At 55.0% G+C, this 13,404-nt stretch overlaps 1 protein-coding gene across 13 annotated transcripts in view; it reads left to right on the forward strand.

The window, feature by feature from the left end:
* TLE3 (TLE family member 3, transcriptional corepressor) overlaps positions 1–13,404 on the forward strand; it is a 49,960-nt gene that overhangs the window by 25,622 nt on the left and 10,934 nt on the right. For 4 of the 13 annotated variants that reach the window (XM_067555471.1, XM_067555474.1, XM_067555475.1 and 1 more), the window contains exons 7-13: positions 5,268–5,472; positions 6,302–6,346; positions 8,224–8,240; positions 11,228–11,347; positions 11,659–11,709; positions 12,309–12,461; positions 12,932–13,064. In XM_067555471.1, the coding sequence (XP_067411572.1) occupies positions 5,268–5,472; positions 6,302–6,346; positions 8,224–8,240; positions 11,228–11,347; positions 11,659–11,709; positions 12,309–12,461; positions 12,932–13,064 (724 nt within the window). The remainder of the gene's footprint in view (positions 1–5,267; positions 5,473–6,301; positions 6,347–8,223; positions 8,241–11,227; positions 11,348–11,658; positions 11,710–12,308; positions 12,462–12,931; positions 13,065–13,404) is intronic. The other 9 variants (XM_067555477.1, XM_067555478.1, XM_067555479.1 and 6 more) reach the window with 3 other exon arrangements.

Raw genomic sequence — 13,404 nt, forward strand, 5'->3', positions numbered from 1 at the left:
AACTCATTAGAAATGTTTCCCTCTCCTTTGTCGGTACTGAGTTGTGTTGCACTTAATCTCTCTATGAAAAGAAGTTGAGCCTTATAAATGATCAAAGACAATTTCATCTCATGCGGCACCCAGATACTATGGTGATGGGTGCTATGCAAAATCCTAAGTCCGAGAGAGGGACAAATAATCACACTTGAGTCACTTTTTAAGTCAGTCTTTGTAGGCGAGTTCTTCAAGATAAAACCCCAGCCCCTGGATACTTGCCATGAGCAGGCCATGGTGGTCTGGCTCTGGAGGAGGTGGTTTGTGGGAATGGATGTCACATGAAAGTTTGGGTTTAAAGAGCTTCACTGATTTCTCGAGCCAGCTATGGTTCATCTTTCTTCGTCACTCAACCACTCATAAATCAGACCAGTGAAGAGTTAATATGCTCCGCTTGGCTGAGAGGCGGCTGGATGGCATAACAGACTGCAAGTATTGGAAGGGTGTCAGGATTTCTGCAAGGAGAGGAATTATTCAACAGGGTGTAGCTAAGAATAATGGGATGATGCTAAGACCTGCTAGTCAGTGGGATAATCTGCCGAAGGCAGTGGTGGGGGTGCTGTCACGCAGCACAGCTCAGACTCACTCAACGGGACCAGAGCGCGGTGAAGGCGCAATCAGGAGCCATGTTGCAGCGGCAGGAAGCTGGGCTGGATGAGAGAACCTGTCCCTTGCATTTCTACCGGCAGCGATTTCGAAGGTGGCATTGCCATGGTTTCGTTTTGGCGAAGGCCTTGGGCAGCCTGCAGAAGCGCAGCCGCTGCACGAATTGCTGCTGCTTTTCTGTCACGAGAGGCAGAGTGGAAAGTTTCTTTCCTGTTTGCACAGTGTCGTCCTCTCACCTTCCTCGCGACACCCACGCTGGGTCGTGCCTGGACCACAGAATCCTCTGGCGGATCCTTCGGCGCTGCCAGCGATGCTTTTGGCTGCTGCGGATGGCGCCCGTGGCTGACGTGCGGATGTGCAGCTTACTGTCTCTTGCGGCCCGGGTTGAAGGCTGCACCCAGTGAAGCCAGTTGCCAGTGGAGAGAAGATCAAACCACCTGTGAACAAATCCCCCTCCTCCACTCCCCGCTACCAAATCTCTGTGCGGGGGACGGGGGACGCAAGCTCCGTGGATGAAACTATTTTTGAAAGACTCGTTCGGCCTCTTGTGTGGCCGAGAACTGAAGTGACAGGAATAGGCCGTGCTTAAAAGGTACATTTCGCGCTGAAGCAATACATTAGCACCAGCTTTCAAATTTCAGCCCTGGTGGGGAAGTTGCCTTCTGGGGGGGGGATCCCCCCGCCAAGCGTGTGACAAACCGAAAGCCGCCTGTGGTGCAACCCCTCAGGTGTCCTGTGGCACCAGCAAAGTCCCTGGCAAATGCAGGCCGGGTCTGGGGACGGCCGAAGCCTGCATGCAGCTCTGCCTTCCGTGAATCCTGGAGCCTGGAAAGAAGAGAACCACCGTCAACAGCTCAAATCCCTCCGGCTGTAAAGCGACCCCTTGGGGCCCCGACGCCCTTCCCGCTCTCCGGCCGCGCGCACGCGCCGTACGGCAACTTGCAAAGAGCTACTGTGTTTGAGGAAATAATGCACTTGCGTAAAGTGGCGCAAATAAATCGGTGCGAGGAAAGCAGGAAATTCAGACCGCGGTCGCACCCCTCTAGTTTCCCCTCTGTGAATGGACAAAGCAGCGCCAGGGTGAGCCAACCCTAACGTAGGGGAGCGCAGAAGGGCACAGCCAGGAGTTCCCCGGCCCTTGGGGGTTTAAGCCAAATTCCTACCATTTCCTCATGCTGTGTAGTCCATGGAGCAGCGCAAATTCAAAGCAAGCCAGTGCACCCTTCGGCCGTTGTTTCCGAGCAGTGCCTAGCAGCAGACAGCAGAAGATTGGCCCTGCACCTTCATTTCCAGGGCTGACCTGTGGGTTCCCGGCCGTGTGGCGAGTGCCGGTTTTATTGTCTGGTCCCCACCGCGATCCCTGGCAGGAAGCGTTGCCTATCGGTTGCGTTAGGCTTTTCATTCACCTACGGCTGGGAACTGCTCCTGAGACAGCTCCACGTGTGGTTGTTCTCCAGGCTGAAAGTGGGACCTCCTGCCAGGCTAGGAGAAGGAAACCCTCTCTCTGCCCCCGTCCTCAGGTTTTCACTGAACAGTCAGGTCCCTCTTTCGTTGGGTTCCTGGTTTCCAGAGTCACCAGGTCTCATGGTGCCTCTGCTGCACCGAAATCCTTGTGTGCCCTGAGCCGGTCCGGGGAACGTGGCTGGAAAGGCCGGCCGGCCGATGAGACCTTGCCGTGGGTTCTGCCTTGATTGGGACGCAGCAGGGGCTGGTGGCGGCTCTGATGTGGGGCCAGAGGGAGCCATTTGGCTGAGGGAAGTGGCGCTTCAGAGGGATTCAGATAAACATCCAAAAGCTTCAATGCTTCTCCAGGACCTCGGAGCCTGTCACCAGCGCCCGTGTTCCTCCAGCCCCGGGGCTTTCGATTTGCCTCATCGGTTTTGTCTTCCTCCCGGCGAGTTTATAGACCACGTGATGCTGCAGACGCAAGGCCGCGCTCTCCGCAGCGCCAGCAGCAGGCCCCCTCTGCCCATCCAAGCTTGGAGACTGGCCGCTCGGGTCCTCATGGCAGAGACACCCGCAAAGTCCCTGCCTGGGGTACTTTAAAACCCAACCCTGCGGACAAATCCTCGCCCCAGAACTCCTCTGGGTTCCGCCTCCTCTCCCTGGAAGCCACTTTGTAGTTTACACAGAAATCGAGAGAGGGGGAGAATTTCTTCTCTCCCTTGCTTCCCACCGCCTGTCCTGCCCAGCGCTTGTTTTAGCTGAAAAGGAGCGAACGGCTCCCACGCCTGGAGACACGCACGCTTGGAGACACGCACGCCTGCACAGGCAGGGCTAGTGACTTTCCGAGCAGAGAAACCTGGCCCGCTGCAGCCAGTTACGTCTGCCCGGAGGTGTGGCGTGCACCACGCCCCGTGTCGTCAGCAGCCGTGTTGGCGAAGCCCCTGTCACTGTGGCTAGTAGCCCAGGCTGGTGGGGTGGAAGCAGTGTCCTGCAGGCAGAATCTCATCCCGTTTCAACCCTACCTGCCCATCCGCAGCAGGGCCCAATTCCTGCGACCGAGGCTTGACTAGCGCTAGCCCTGTGCGAGGGCCAAGGCCTGGCCGCGGGAGCACACCCAGCACCCGCGGGGCGGCTTGCTCCCTGTTGGAGCCCTGCTTCCCTCCCCTTAGTTACGGGGGGCAGTGAGCGTCGCCAGCCCTGCGCTTGGTGCAGACGACTGCCCCCTTTTGTGCTGGCCCTGCCTGCTCCCTGACGCCCCCAGGGGACGAGGAATAGCGGGGCCACCGCGGCTGCTCTTCCCCCTGTGCTGCAAGTCGCCAAAGGAAGGCCAGGTGCCCCCTCGGTCCCCTGGGCAAGGGAGTGCCGGGGGGTTGGGAGGGTCCGGACCAGGTGCTGTGGCTGGAGAAGCCAGATTGCACCCCTCTGCTCCCTTTCGGGGTGACTCTCTGAGGAGCCCCGGCAGGCCAAGCCGTGCCTGCCTGCTCCTATCCAGGGGCAGTCCCTCAAGGGGCAGCGCCCACAGCACCCTGCTGCGCCCATGGCCAAGCACCGGCCAGACCTGCCCCTGCTTGGCCAGGAGTTCACGCGCTCGGGGCTCGTTCAGGCTAAGTGAGCCTGGGACGCTTTTCATCTGGTGGGCGAATGGTGGCTCTGCTCTGGCCAGCTTGGCTCTGGGTATGGAGGGGGACAGAGCCGCTCACCCTCTGCTCTCGTCCCCGCCCGCTTCCCCTTGTGGGATTAGCCGGGCAGAGCCCGTCCTGTGCTGCTCCCAGGGCAGTGGGAGATGCTCCAAAGGCCGGGCAGCTCCCAGCTGGGGCAGGGGGGGGCTTGGCGATGCTGGCAGCGCTGTCTGTCCCGCCTGCCCTGTGAGCCGACCTTGCTCAGGGTGCGCAGGCCCGCCGGCTGCAGCGTGTGCGTCAGGGCTGGCAGCCGGGAGCCTGAACTCCAGGAGCTGGTGGTGTTGCAACGGCAGGTGGGTTGGGACGTGTGTCTGGATTGGGAGGCGTGTCTGTCTGCGGGGAGCCGGGGAAAACAAACAGCAGGCCCCTGGTGCCGCTGGCAATGTCCTCGCCCAACAGGAGTGTCCCAGCGGGCAGGACTCTACCTCGCCACCACGGGCCGTGTCCCTAGCTAATGCAAACACCCGAATGGCTGCTGCCTGCCTCCTCCCCGTCCGCCCACCTGGCTCTTTTTTTTCCTTTCTCTTCCGCACTCCTTATCCGGTGGTAACTGATGCCTTGTCAGCGGAGCTTGTCAATACGGCCTGCTGGGACTCACCCCCGCGGGCGGCCCTCAGCTGACGCTTCCCCTTCAGAAGTAACATTCTCCTCTCTGTTGGTAAACAGACTTAGCAAAAACCGGCTCCGTAACCCACCCCTAAGCCAGCTTCCCCTGGTGCCGGCACACTGCTTAGCCTGGGGTGGATTGGCCTCTTTGTTCTATTGAAGGGAGAGTTGCAACGAATCCGGGTGCCAGAAACGTAGCAGGTTTTGGGGTGGGGGTTAGGGGAACCTTGGCTCTTCCGTGCTGTATGCAAAGCTCCTGACGGGGGAACCGCTCCATGTGGAAGCCTGGGCCCTTGGTGAATGGGCTAGAGTCTATCCTAGCCAGTGCAAAGAAATTTTACAGCCTGTTGCTTTTTACTGCCAAATGCCTTCAAATTACTCCCCAACACATACGCAAGAACTTCCTTTTGAGGGAACGTAAAAGGGAATCCGGAGACTTTTTTTAGTTTCTTCCCCTGATCGCCTCGATTTTAACATCAGGCAAAAACAAAGCGCCGAGGCGTAGTGCCTGGGGACAGCATCCCCCGTTGTGCTGCTCACATTGTGGGCACGCCAGGTTCTCTCGTGGCCCCGAGGATTGCCCAGAGGGAAATGGAGCCCCGAAGCGACGGCGTCTTCCGAACACCTTCCCTGTTTAACCCTGGCTCCGGGGGCTGCAGTCGCGAGCTCGGCCCGGTGTCTGTGCCTCCCTCCGGTCTGACTCCTCCTAACGTGCGCTCTCCTTTCAGACAGAAGAAGATGGAGCTTGAATCCAGGTTAATCTCCCCCCATAATGTGCTGAGCGCGTCAGGCGGGCGCCGCCCCTTCCAGTGACTCCTCCCCCAGTGTCACGTGACCGTTTAATATCTGCATGACGCCTCGTTTCCCGTCAATTGCTTATCCCTGATTTTATTGCAGCAGCAGCAGCTCCAGGCCCAGCACCTCTCCCATGCTGCTCACGGCCCCCCGGTACAGCTGCCGCCTCACCCGTCGGGCCTTCAGCCGCCAGGAATCCCTGCGGTCACAGGGACTAGCTCAGGACTGCTGGCTCTCGGGGCCCTCGGGAGCCAAGCCCACTTGGCCGTTAAAGACGAGAAAAACCACCACGACCTGGATCACAGAGGTGAGAACAAAACCGCCTTAAAGATACGTATTATCGCCGCCCCGCGGGGCTCTTCAGGAGCGCTCATGAGCTTCTGCCGGATGACAGGCCGGTGAAAGCACTGATGGGTGTCCCTGGGGCCCCCTCTGCTCCTGCAGGCGGTGCTGGAAATGCGGTGGGTTGGCGGCATGAGGAAGCAGCAGCCGCCAGGGCCGCCGAGCACAGAGGCGGCTCGTCTCACTGCACCTCCAGAGATCCCCACCGCTCCCCAGCCCAGGGGACTCGCTCAGGGTCTGAGACCCAGCCCATTGGCTTTTGCACGGCTGGGCTCCCCCTGCGTAGGGGAAGCAGTGGGACCGTCTCTTCTGTTCTGCTCCTCCGTGCCAAGTAGTAGTGGCTCTGCCCTGGCTACGTAGGAAAGCGCCTTCTCCTCAGTTGGGCCCAGTGGACTATAATGGATCTGGGCTGAGAAAATAGAGCAGAGGGAGGCTGCACTTAAACCCGTGGTGGAGGAGAATATTCACTGGGATGAGCTCATTTATTTTCCCGGCTGTTGACCGTTGCCGATGCAGAACTGGATCGGCAGCGTGTGCAAAGCGAAGGGTGAGCTGCAGAGAGCGTCTGCTCCCCGGAGTTCAGCAGCAGGCACTAGGCGCTCTCGGCCAGTGGGTGGGGTGGAGAAGTTCACTGCCGGTTTAAAAATAGACGGGCGCCCGCCATGCATGGCGCTGCGGATGTCAGAGCTACCATCTGCCCCAGAGGGAGTTTGCGAGGCCCCATGTGTGTTTTTTAAAAAAGAAATACACTGCATACGTTTGCAAAGATGTTCTGTTATTTTTGTCTCCCAAAGGATACTGGGAAAAGAAGCTACAGCACTGCAATTCTATTAAAAAAGGTACTTACCTGGCGAACGCAGAGTTGGCAATAGTATAGCTTCATGGTAGCTCTGGCATCCTAGCACAATGCACCTGAGGTTTCATAGCAGAGTGACCACAGGCTGGGAAAGTCAGTTTTTCATTTTTATGCTGACTGCACGCCTTACTCTGGGGAAAAAAGTGAGGGTAAGTTTTCAAGGGTGATTAATACCCCTTAGAGAGAAGCCAGATTAGCCCCAGAAATTTTTGGCCGGGACACCAGGGGCCAAGAGCTTGGCTCTCCACCCGGAGCAGAAGGAGTCTGTTCCTGAGGTCTCACCCCACAGACGCTAAGCTAAGGCCACGCTGACTCTGGGGGTGGGGGATAGTGTTTGCAGGGAGCCTGGGTGTTCCCAGTGTGACGTCTCAGCCCCTGAATCAGCCGGGCTGGCTGGTGTAGAACATTCTCTGCAGTTCACTTGGTAGTAATGACGGCGCCTGCGCGTTTCAGAGCTCGAAGGTGACTTCTCCTCTTACTAGCCAAATTCCCAGTTCAGGTGTCACTTTTGGAGCAGCTTATTTCCAATTTAAACAAACAAACAAAAAGTCATTTTGGGGGCAGCCCTGAGCAGTTTTCTTTGCCCATTGGAGCAGTGAATAGTTTGGTGACACACTTTTGTAGCAGTTTGACCTTCTGCTGCCTGATCTGCACCTGCCAATTGTCTGATTTGGGCCCGTAAGTTTACATGCAGACATAATATTGGAGACTTAGCTGAGGCCTTTCCTAAAAGCAGGGCCTCTCGCTGAGCGCCCTTTAGGGCTGGATCCATTTGTGGGCTGTAGCCCTAATTTTGTTCCCCGAGGCCCTGAAACAGCCTCACGCCTGCCCTCGGCTATGCTGCAGGTGTCTTCCCGACGCGCTCCTTGCAGGGCTGGTGAGGTGGCAGTGAGAAGACACTCCAGCAAGGTTTATATCTGGAGATGGAGACAGCCCGAGTTATTGCTTAGAAATGGCTGCCAGGGCTTTAATGAGTCATATGAAACCCCACAGTCGCTCTGTAATTGCAAGAAATCTGCTCGGAAACTTACACTCGTCTGGAAATAAACAATGCTCTCTGCCAGAGTCATTTTTTTAATCACGGGGGATAAGAAGAGAATCTTTGTAGAGCAAAAAATGGTGGCATCGACTCGTTTACAAAAGCAGTACAGTGCTGGAGGAGTTCCACGCGTCACTGCTCTCTATTAATATATCAAGAGCTCAGGTCTCTTTTTTTTTTTCCTCTAGACATATCAACTCTTAGGGTAGTTGTCTTGTGCTGCTACTGACCTGTGAAGTTCCAGTGTCGGGTATTTTTTTCCCCTGTGAAAGCCTTCAGGAAAAAATTCTTAGAAGCAATTATCAAATTACATTCATTTTTTCTACATGAGTTTAAATTGTCAGGAGACCTAGGAGGAGAATGAACCTATTTATGTATAAATTAATGACTAAACCACTGACCACATCCCTTTAAAGTGGCAACACTTATCTTTGTAATTCTACAAAGAGGATCAGTCTGGATGTTTGGTATCTTCTCCTCCTGGGTTTATGACTTAATGTGTGTAAATAGTTCAGTTCCTGCCATTTCTCTTTGTATTTCAGGGCATGTCCCCTTGTATACTGTTTGTTTTGCCATAGAATTGGCTTAGACACAAAAAGGGGGTTGGATAGCGGGGCGGGAAAGGGTGATTGGGCAAGAGAAACTAATGTAAAATGAAAAGAGCCAGAAATGCTTTGATTGAATTAAGCCAGAAGTCCCTACGTGATGAGGAACTGCTAGGTTTATTTTCTGTTAAGACTTATTTGAACTTGTTTTATTTTTCTGTCTTCTCTTTATCTTGGCTGGGACCTTACTTCTGACCTGGGCGTCATTCCTAACAGAGCGAGACTCCAATGCAGTAAGTTCTGTTACCTTCTTTTTTTTTGTTTGTTTGTTTTTTATCTTGGTTTCTGATCACTGTGCTCTTTTAATTTATCTATTGTTTTTAAAAGCAGACTTCTGGGTTCAGACTCTCGAATGATCTCTGCTGGACCAAACAAAAAGCCCCAAACCCTCCTGTGGGTGTGCTAACTAAAATAGAATTTTTTGTTTGACTCCGGCTCTGTTCCGCTTCGGTTCTGCTGAAGTAAACATTGAGCAAACGCACATTGTCTTGCCAGGACGCTTTCTCTATGCCAGTTATGAGATTTGGTTTAAAGCTTTTTGATTGCTGCGCAGCTTTAAGATTCTGTTTCAATTGAATAAGCCGTGTGAATGAGTGCAGTCAAGTCTGCAGGGATAAAAATCCTTCCCGATTAGGAAAGCTATTTTATTCCTGATCACTGTTCTATTATCTTGGGTCATCTAATCTGTTAGGATGGCTTTGGCTATTACATTGTGTTAAGTAGGACTTGGAAGGTCAAGTAGTTAACTAACCATCTAAATAGCAATGGTTGTGAGCCATTGTCACCTCTACCAGCTTTTTTTTTTAATTCTTGTTTTGATGTGGTTGCAGTTTAGAGGCCAGGACTAGCTGGAGTTTTAAGCAAGAAAAGTGACTATTTTGCATGGGCAGAAACTAACCCAAACCTGCCTGGCTTTTTTTTCTTTAATTTTTTTTTTTTTAAAACAAAGAAGAGGCCCCTGCATCCTTCTCCCCACTTCAGTCATCTGTAACCCTCTCCCCTCCCCTCCCTTCCCTCACCCCCACCGCCGTTGCTTTGGGCCGTGTACCAAGGCACACAATGCTTTCTGTTTAAAAGAAAAGCTGGCAGGACAAAAAACAGTTGAGTCTTCACTTTGCACTGATTTCCTGTCATCCGTGAATCGCCGACTTCCACAGTGCAGGGAGCACAAATGGGTCTTTTGAGAGTCAAATGCAGATGGAAATAAAAGTACCATTTAAAGGGGGACTGAAGGGGGACTGGCCATCATTAAGCTGCTTGTTAAGATTGTAGGAAGCAAGAAGGGAGGGTTTTGTATGAAAGATACAAATGTTTGGGCTCCTTTTTCATTTTTATTTTTTTGGAATTGGGAAAATTTTCCCAGTGGAGGTTTAATGTGAACTTCAATCCGAGCTAGAGTCATTCATATTTCCTAGCCTGCGCAATAAAAAATATCTAGTGTCTTGGCTGTGTGCCAACAAACAGCTGAATGGATCGATGCCTCTAAGTGCTTGACATGATTCTCTGGTAGCTGCGAGCTTTTTCAGCATGGCTGCCTGAGAAGAAAGGCCCTGGTGTTATCCAAAGCTGCTTATTGGGTACTGAGGAGAAACATGAACTGCTTTAGTTCTCCTTTTCAGACGCCAAAGAAAAGGAAGCAGAGGAGCTTAAAAACATTTCTGTGTAGCACGGGGTGGCAGGCACTCTGCTAAGAAATGAAATGATGGTAATTTCTGCTGCAGCTTGTAGAAACTAATTGAATTGCGTCTGTATTAGCACATCACCCTTTTGCACTGCTGTGGTTAAGGCCAAGAGGCAGGTTTTTCCAGGCTAGATTCCGCGCTCCGACGGCCGCTTTGCTCTGCCCTGTTTGCTCACAGCTGACCCTGGGCATGCAAGAGGCTTTGGTAGAAGAGCAAATGCATTTAATGATGTTTTCTGAGATTTGAAGCTGCTGCTTAGAGAAAAAACAAAACAAAGCCCCGCCAACCTGTAGCTCCGACTGTGTGAACGTATGTACATCATGTCAACGTTCGCTTTAAAAAAAAAAAAAAAAAATCTTCCCTGCATCTTGTGTGGCCAGGCAGAAATCAGTTGCTAATGTGGGCCGATGGCCGTTGAGGTAAAACCGTTCCAGCGCAGCGCATTGGCTCTTCGCTCTTTGGCCTTCTAATAAGCCCCGACGATGAAATCCCGGCTCCGGGGGAGCAGGTGAGAATTCTGCCCCTGACTTACACCCCGAATGCAGCACGTCATCGGTAGGATTCTGCAGACACTGCAGCGGGGCAGTAGCTTTCCTTGTGCACAAATGGAGTGTGGACTCCAGTGGGACTAGCCAGAGCTCATGGACTTGCGTGTTTGGGGAACCGAGTTCCCAACAGGGGCTAGCTTGGGTCAGCTTGTTCTGTTTTTGTAAAGTGTATTTATTTTACGTACACCCACCTGCAATCCACCGCGGGAGCTGCCGTGGATAACTACGGCTGCCGTTAGGTTTCGTATTTTTAGCTAGGAATGTCAGTGCCCCCTCACCGCCACCGACCATTTTACATGCACTGAGAACTCTGCAAGCCGGGCCATCACGCTGCAGGCGGCTGTGCACAGACAGAGCCTCTTGCCCCGCGTGCAGCCCTGCTCGTATCCAGGGGGCTCCGGGCAGGCTCAGGGTCTGCCCAAGTGGAGCTGGGTCAAGGAAAGCAGTCCACGTTCCCGCCGTGCAGCCATGCCCTGGCGCAGCTCCAGGCAGAGGGCTCGGTGCTGTCAGGGATGCTCAGGGCTAGCGGACTGCTTGCCTGCCAGCCTCTGCAGGGCAGGGGCAGAGAGGCCTCCCAAGTGGAGAAAGCTGTGGTGTGTCCACCTCTGCCGACCAAGCCCTCTGCTAGTGCAGCGTGGCATGGGGCGGGGGGGGGCTCTCAAACCAGCCCTTGGGGGCGTGGCACCTTCAATTCAACATCACCCTGTGCGATCACACAAAAACCTGTTCGTTGTTAGCAAAACTGGTGCCATTCGCTCGCTTACGGCTCCCATCGCGGTTCAGCTGCTTGCATTTCGCAGGGCGACATTGCATGTTTGTTTGTTTGTTTGTTTTGAAGAGGTCGGGGGCTGAATGTCAGGATCAGCCCTGTTCAGAAGCTGTGTTTTAAAAGCTGCCACTCCTGAAGTCCCGTTACCCCCTGTTTGAAAAGTCAAAACCCATTTATTGTGGAGCTGAACACCTGGGTTTGTTTTTTTCCTCTGATTCCAGAATAATTCTGTCTCGCCATCAGAAAGCTTGAGAGCTAGCGAGAAACACAGGAGCTCTGCAGACTACAGCATCGACGCCAAAAAGCGGAAAGCAGAGGAGAAGGACAGCATGAGCCGATATGTAAGTCACAGGCGTTTTCGTGGGGTTCCCTTATCACGCGTGTGTGTGACAGCCAGCGGTGCCAGCCAGGTGGGGGAAACGGTTTTATAGTGCAGGGTAAGAAATCTCATTCTCTTCGGAGTTTTTTCATGGTCGTCTTGGTGACCGTTTTGAAAAGTGCCAAGTCCGGTTGGCTTTGAATGAGATCTAGGCTCCCGAATCCCCTGGGTACTTTTGAAAATTGCCCCCCTTCCTTTCGGGGGCGTGTGACTCTCGCCTGGCGAGTCAGCTCTGCGGGCAGGCGAGTGACTTGCTGTGTGTGTGTGTTTCAGGACAGCGACGGGGACAAGAGCGATGACCTGGTGGTCGACGTCTCCAACGAGGTGAGCGGAGGGGTCCGTGTGCAAGGCTGCTGCTTTCGCTCTTGTTCAAGGCTGATTCCAGGGCAGAGGGGCCGAGGCGCCAGACCTGGCATGCAGGCCGTAAATCCCTGTCACCGAGCAGTCTGGTGCCAGGATGCCTTGCCTGCCGCCTTCTCCTTTTCCTTCCCAAGAGCTGCCATGTTGAGACCAAAGTATTGTCTTCCCCCAGGCCAGGGATGGCTCAGCCAGTGCCGGGGGGGGAGGCTTTCCCCATGCGGCCCAGCCCAGAGCCGGAGACGGTTTTGAGGAGAAAAGGCTGCCCTGTTCCCAGGCCTGTTCTTTCCTTGGCCCCGCTGTGTCCCATAAAGAAAAAAAGAAGCTGTGTCCCATAACCAGCCCCTTCCCGCGGCCACTCCGTTTCCCCCTCCCGTTTTCAACATTCTCTTTGAGCCACCTTAAATTGGGGCCCTTCCCCTTGCGTCCGGACACGGCGAGGGCACGTGAAAGGAAGAATCGCAGTGGCTTCCCACGCTTTAAAGCCAGTGGCCCTTGGGTGCTCGAAAGCTGCCCCCCCCCCTCCCCCCCCGCTTAGCTGATGCTAAATGCCGTCCCGTCTCTAGGATCCTGCCACGCCCCGTGTCAGCCCAACCCACTCGCCTCCTGAGAACGGGATCGACAAAAGCCGAGGGCCAAAGAAGGATGCCCCGAACAGCCCGGCCTCCGTCGCCTCGTCCAGCAGCACGCCGTCCTCGAAGACGAAGGACCTGGGCCATGTAGGTGGATGGGCGCAAAGCACGCCGCAGCCAGGCATGGGGGGAGGCAGGGAGGAAGGGCCGGGGCCCGTGCCTGCCCCTGCTTTGGGAATGAGATTGATCGTGTGGCTTGCAGAGTCGGTGTCTAAACCTCTCGGCCGTGCCTCCCCACGGGAAAGGGGCGTTCTTAGCTCGGGCTGCCTGACGGGAAGGGAAATCCCGGGGAGGCCAAGGCAGCGCGTCGTCGGCACGTGAGGCTGGGCTTTAACTTGGTCCTGTGAACTCGCCTACCAACGACATGCTGCCTCGGCCTCCCTGGGATTCACCCTCGAGTTAAGAATGCACCTTTTCTTCCTCCTCGCGAGGGCCAGGCCACTGAGCAGCGCCGCGGGCGGCCCCGCACTGGCGTGGAGGCAGGGCCGCAGGGTTTCAAGGAGAGGGGTCTCCTCCCGCGAATGACTGAGCCGCTTCTCTTCTTCCTTTCCGGCCAGAACGACAAATCGTCCACGCCTGGGCTGAAATCCAACACTCCGACGCCGAGGAACGAAGCCCCGACTCCTGGGACGAGTACCACTCCAGGCCTGCGGTCTATGCCGGGCAAACCCACGGGCATGGACCCACTGGGTAAGTGCTCTTCGGGCTGACAACTCTTTGGGGAGGGTCCCCAAGGATTTGCTCTGCCGTTCCTAGCCCAGTGTGGCCCTGGCTGTGCCCAGACTCCACCGTCGGCGGATCAGTAGGTCGGATGGTTTATGGCAGCGATGCTGAGCCGCCTTTTGGGGTGCTGGGCGCCGGGCTCTTCTGGGGTTTGTGGGCCCGACTGGGGCGTTTGCGGTGTCTGCTGTTGGAGAGGAGAGCTCAGCAAATAGTTCGGGGCCGCCCCGGTCTCCAGAGAGCCAGGAGGAAGGACGCACCATGTGCACACTCCCTCCTGCAGCCGCGGGGCAGGGGAGACCGGACCAAA

Source organism: Emydura macquarii, unplaced genomic scaffold, assembly GCF_026122565.2.
Source record: "Emydura macquarii macquarii isolate MOO-44397 ecotype Brisbane River unplaced genomic scaffold, CSIRO-AGI_Emac_v2 contig_1644, whole genome shotgun sequence".
In the NCBI taxonomy this organism is placed as follows: domain Eukaryota; kingdom Metazoa; phylum Chordata; order Testudines; family Chelidae; genus Emydura; species Emydura macquarii.